Source organism: Schistocerca nitens, chromosome 4, assembly GCF_023898315.1.
Source record: "Schistocerca nitens isolate TAMUIC-IGC-003100 chromosome 4, iqSchNite1.1, whole genome shotgun sequence".
Taxonomy (NCBI): Eukaryota; Metazoa; Arthropoda; class Insecta; order Orthoptera; family Acrididae; genus Schistocerca; species Schistocerca nitens.
In genome coordinates, this window is record NC_064617.1 from 768,066,157 (window position 1) to 768,072,547 (window position 6,391).

The 6,391-nt window shown below is 43.3% G+C and overlaps 1 protein-coding gene across 1 annotated transcript; it reads left to right on the forward strand.

Moving 5' to 3' along the window:
* The first annotated feature begins 228 nt into the window (after nt 1-228).
* Nucleotides 229-813, forward strand: LOC126252555 (protein OPI10 homolog). Its single transcript, XM_049953456.1, has one exon. The coding sequence runs from the start codon at nt 229-231 to the stop codon at nt 811-813; it is 585 nt and encodes a 194-aa protein (XP_049809413.1).
* The last annotated feature ends 5,578 nt before the right edge of the window (nt 814-6,391 follow it).

Here is a 6,391-nt window from a genome sequence, read left to right on the forward strand (position 1 = left end):
AAGTACGTCTTCTTTGCTGGCACACGAATGCAGAGACAAAAAACTGACAATCAGTAGCGAAACACGCATTAACAAACGTCTCTGATTAGCTGCTGTCGCAATATAATCTCTGACGAATGATATAGTCTTTGTTTTGGGCGTGCAGTTTACTAGTGAGTCGCCTCTAGTATTCTGTTTGGCTGCTCGTCGAAGTGTTGTGGCAACTAGGACTTTAACCGAACCGTGAAAATGTTCGGCGTTATTGCGTCAGGAAAGTTAGTGCAGACAGACTTCCAGCAGTGCGGTGAAACAAAATTTGCAACGACGGTGATGGAGGCAGATTCTGTTACAGACGTCGTCGTGTTCCTCACCGGCGCACAACCGTTTCCCCCAGAGACGGCGGGACTCGTCTACTTCAGCTGGCCGGATGCAGAAGCCCCGCCCACGTGGCATTTGCTGGGCTACATATCAAACGACAAGCCGTCTGCAATTTTCAATATTGCTGACCTCAAAAAAGATAACCCTAAAAACTTCGCGGGGTTCTCATTTGGAGAACAGAAAATGTCGCATCACGCTCAAATCGGAATATCTGTGGAGCCTTCGACGGTTGTTTCAGAACAAGCGTCTCGTGCCGTTGACAGAACGACTAAGCCAATTGTGGAATTCGGACAGAAGATGATAGAAAACTTCGTGAACTACGTCGCGAGTTTTACCCTATCTGTGCAACAGGTTACTCCTGCAATAGATGAAAACTACGTACCATTATCCGCTTTACGTAACTGGTATAATAATTTTGAGCGGAGGCTGCGCATCAATCCAACCTTCTGGAAATAATGAACTGCTGTTAAGATTGTTATAAAAATCGGAATTTTGTTTTGTGCAGGCAATGATTGTTTACTAGAACGAACAGTTGAAAGTTTCTATAGAGAATACTGCTCCGTTCTTGTGTAAATTTGCTGATTAATGCTAATGGAAGAGCGAAAGTGTATGAAGTCTTATGTAAGTATATTGATTGTTGTATAATAATCTTTCCTGAATATATTGAAAGTCATTTTAGCTGTGTATAAAAAGGGAGCACTGATGTTAAAATAATTAAATTCCCTTGTTGTGGGAACTTAGTAGCCTATTTGGTTCCTAATGACATTTCTGCGACATTCCTTCTGTTTTAAGTACTCATACAATACCTATGACCAGCACGTACATGTATTTAAGTCAAACAGCGGTATGTGACTCCATGCTTCCTAGAAACATACAGTAGCGTATACATTACGTTGTTACGTAGACAGGTTCTTCAAAGTGCCTATGTTAGAATGCTTGTTACGTTAACGTGACCTAGTTTTCTTGGGGCTAATTTGCAAAGCAGGTAATATGTGCTGCCACATTCATTGTTACTACATATAATTCAGGCTTAAGTAAGCTAAATCATGTTCATATGATCCTTCTGTAATTATTAGTGCCTTTATTATAATGATCGAAAGCTGTAGTCTCTGAATTAGTGGGATACACTTTTTTCCATGACAGCTGATATCTTATAAAATTTTTCGGTGAAGGCAAAAACTATTTCGTCATCAATTTACTAATTTCATTTTGTTCCCCGTCTCTTCCTACGTTCTGGCTGTATGCTGTATCCTCCACAATCGGAAATATCGGAGCCTTGTCTTGAGACTTCCCATTCACAGCCCGGTGCCTCAGTCTGGGTCGACCGAAGCGTCCGATCCCACCCGTCGGCTTTGACCCGTGACGTAAGGCTGTTGTGGTGTGTGACGTCACGACTGCGCGGAATTTAGTTTGTGAGAGTGGCGTGTTTGTAGGTGTCGTTTTGATGCGATCGGTGATGCTTTTGGTTTAGTTTGCGAGTGTGACGTTTGTGAATTTTGGTAAATTGCTTTATTTATGTCTTTGGTAGGTATGGATATGACAGGGTCAACAGTTTTCGGTTGTCGCCTATGATGGGGGACAGCGCGTTGTCTCTAATAAAATTTCTTTAACTATTCGAATTTTTGGATGAAGTCGTAAAGTGTTCAGTATGCTGTGAAGAAATGAGGCTTACTTAAAGTTCCGGCGTCTCGGAGCAGGGACGGCTTTATGTGGAGATGTTGTAAGGATAACAGGTCAAGGGAAGTGTTCGATCCCAATGTGTGGCCGTGAATGTTGGTTTTGGTACCGGGAGATGTTTTTGAGTTACATAGGTCAAGGGAAGTGTCTGATTCCAGATGATATTGTGTTTAGTGGTTATTTGGGGAGTTTTGTGATGTCGGTTTTTCGTCGTTTTTTTTATGTATGGGGGCGGGTGTCTACATTTGTTTATATTTAGTTTGTCCACACCCTAAAAACCCCTATTTCCCGCGCTCGTCCCGTTAGTGTCATTAGGCTTTTTGTGGAACGTGTGTATGTTTGTTTTTCGATGTATTTTCGTCCTCATAATGTGTACGTAACGACTTTATATGCGACATATTGGAATCTTGGTTTAGGTCGTTTCCGCCATATTTGTGACGTCATGGGTCAAAGTAGACGGGCGGGATCGGACGCTTCCGTATTTCCCCTAGTATATAACCCAACTAATCCATCCTTCGTAATTATAAGCGTCTGCAGTAGACTACTTATCTTAGCTGTTCTTTCCACTAAGAGACCGTACGATGTGTGATTGTAGACTTCTCGGCGCATAATAGTGATGAAAAGCTCTCGGGTTTCAGCAGGATGGTAGTGTTAAAATACCGCAACATTTCAATGCGCCAGAAGATAACTGGTATGACACTCTCAGAAACGTCGTGTTTCAATACTGACACACGGCTGGAAACCAGAGCGCTTTAATCTCCAACTGACACGATGTTTTTCAGCTATGTGGTTCAAAATGATTTTCTTCCGTCTATTTTGGCAATTTTCGTTGATGGTTTGTAAGTGTTAACCCTAAATCACTAAACCTTCGTAAAATTTACTATTACAGCAGGTATAAAACAGGGCATTTTGTACTTAATTTGGTATGTAATACACCTTTGTGAATCTGATAATTTTAAATAACGCGTAACCTCAATATTATGACCTCCTTTGAATAAAATGTGTAGTAGTGAACTTAACAATGGTTTAGTAGCAATGAAATATTTTCCCCCTTTAGCGTTCTAGAGTTAAGTTGTTTGGTGTACATTCCTAGTAACAACGTGTAGTGCTCTTGGGGGGAGGGGGGGGGGAAGGAGAAGGAGGGGGGAAGGCACCGCAAGCCAGGTCTCCCTCTCTCCCCAACAGAACAGTACACGCTCTTATTAGTAATGTACACCAAACACAAGTGTGTTCTAGAACACCAAGAGGGAATATGTTACATTGCTGCTAAACCAACGTAAAGTTCACTACTACACCATTTATTCAAAGGTAGTCTTAATATCTAGGTTATGCATTAGTTAATTCCAGTTATCAGCTTTCCAGTGGTATGTCACACACCACATTAAGTATAAAATGCCCTGTTCTATACCCTACTCCATGTACAATGCCGCTCCTGTAGCGTTTGCCACTGAAGTTTGTTGAGCATATCTGCAACGCTCTCACGCAGACTAAACGACGCTGAGACGAAATGCACCGCTCTTCGCTGGATCTTTCTTGTCTTTTCTATTAGTCCTATCTGGTAAGGGTCCCAGACTATCGAGCAGTACTCTAGAATCGGCCGAACAAGTTCCTTGCAAGTCACTTCTTTCGTGGATGACCTATGTTTACTTAAGAATCTTCATATGAATCTCAGCTTGGCAACTGCTTCCCTTAGTATTCGTTTTATTTGGTCATTCCACTTCAGGTCGCTCTAGATAAGTACTCGTAGGTATCTGCGTTAGCTAATGTGCCCAGCGATTGGATTTCTTCTGTATTTGCAATACGTTGCATTTATTTACATTCAGGAGCCAACTGTATTCCCTTCACCATTCACCAATCCTCAATAGGTTTTACTGTACTTTGCTAGTCTTCTGGTATTGATACAGTCTTACAGACAGCCAGGCTGCGGGCATGTGGCCCAGGTACTAATATTCCATTGGCAGTTTTCATTACCGTTGTCTTAAGGCACTGCGTGACTCAATATAATTATTATATGTGTCTACAAATATTGTTAATGCATTTGTGACGGAAAGACAACTAATCGGAGATGCAAGTGGCAAATTAGGAAAGTACTGACCTCACAGGTACTATTCGCCTGCTTTAATCCACATAACTCACACACGCCACACGTGTCACAAGCTACATCATTTACTTTCCGGAATTGTTGTTAGGTTCAAAACGTACGACAAATTAGCATTTATGCCGCCTTTGTTGCCTTACGAAGTTAGGTCCAACACCCCCGCTCCCCCGGCTCTAGAACTATATTTTATGTTTAATTACCTATGACACCTGCACGTCTATTACGACGATGAACCTCAAATGATTCAAAGCTGTTAGTGAAAATAAATATTTCAAGAGGTTTACTAATTTAATGTAAGTACTCAAAACTGTTTTCATAATTGATCAGCTTGATTAATCTCTATAATTAGTCTTCGTTACTGCCGAACAAAGGATCGTAATTACCGTTAGTATGTATTTGTCACTCTTACTCTTGTATTCCTGTTATGACTATTTTTCTTTAGTAGCCACTTTAACAGTTAAATTAATGTGCAGAGTTAAAGAGCTGCAACACTTCGTTAAAATTGTTTAACATTCGTGTCCTCCTGATATCTGGTTGACACATTAAGCGCGAATCTTTCTGTTTTAGTCCTTTCGTTCGTTGCCATTCGGAGAGCAGAAAACGCTTTCTAGTTAGTTCTTTTCACGAGCAAGTCACTTCTCACTTTATCGCCAGACAATCCACTACCAGACAGAATCGTATTGTTTCTGCAGACAGTCTTTTTTTTTAACGCGTAGGCAACATTCAGCAGTTGGCCTCACAGTCTTTACATTTGTGTTAAGGCGTGAGCCATTCATCAGAAAGGAGAGCCTTTTTTTTCTATCTTGTAACAGGCTGGTAGCCTGTAAGCAGTTTTGTGTGTGACGTGAAGCTCAGTACAAGTTTGCACAAAATTATAACAAAGCGAAAACGTTTTTTGTTTTTGTTATAGCCACTGTCAATTGATCGATTTGTACTTCTTACTCTGATTTTATTTACGTCCCACATAAACCTTTGGAGCGCCAAGTAAATCGTAATGTCTGCCCAAATACAGCTATGCCTGTGTCGGTGCGAGACTGATCAATATTCCCCCAGGCTCTGCAACACACTAATATACGAGCAGACCATCAACCGACAAATTCTGTCACGAGCAAAAACCAGTGGCGCAATTTACACTTCATCATCAGGCGTGTAAGTTCCTCGCGACTCCGACTTCACCACCCGCACATCATACTGTTGCTTGTCCTCCTCTGCAGCGCCTTTTTTCCAAACGTTCACGAGGCACAATGCTGTTTGGGATTCGCGTGCAGCATGTGCTGGAGTCACTAGGTGTGGAGCCAGTTCGACCCCAAATCCAGAGTTTTAACGGTCTACCGCCATGGTTACCGGAGAGGCCCAGAGTGATATTAGATTTGGTGCGGTACAGGAGAGATAGCACTCTCGCTTCAATTTGTAATGCGATATTTTCTAACATTTTGTCTTAGCACCACCTCCCTGCGGGTCCAGGGGTTAGAGTATGCCTGAAGTATTCCTGCCTGTCGTAAGAGGGGACTAAGAGGAATCTCACATGTTTCGGCCTTCATGTGATGGTCCCCTGTAGGGTTTGAACTCTATTTTTCAAAATTTTCCCGAAGACAGAGCCAATTGGGGAAGGGCGCCGTACATGGTGCGTAGTGTCAATCATGCACTGAGACCTTTCTTCGTCGTCGTGGATCTGTAGTTCCGCTCATTCTCCAGCTGTTGGGCGAGATCACCCTACAGGATGTGTTTTCCTCCATCCTATATACAGTATCGCTTTCTGCGCTGTCGACAATAATAGACTTCTTAGCTCGTTTGCGCCTGATATCCAGCGTAGTAGCCAGTCCGTTATGGTGGGGCCGCCATGTACCCTGTCGATTGTAGCCCCCTGGCCATGCAGGGATCGCTCTGCTTATGCCTTTTCTGTTAACTCAGCACGTATGCCAAGGAGTAGATGCCCATTACCCTGGGGCATCGGGACTCTCAGCGATGTCCATCCTGCCAGGTGGCCTTTGCTGCAGCTGGGTGGCGCCCGTGGGGAGGACCCCTGGTCGGGGTGGGTGGCATCAGGGCGGATGAGACACCATGAAGCGTAGTATGCCATCTCTTGCTGGTGGTCAAACACCAGCAGTCTCTAAGCTGTCAAGGTCTAACTTCAATGCTAAGAAATACGACCCCAAATCGTCCCACGCCCCCCCCCCCCCATCTACCACCCCTCCTGGCCACACCATGGGAGGAATGCCAGGCTAAGGATGGCAGTAAAGCTTATTCACCTCGGTACCT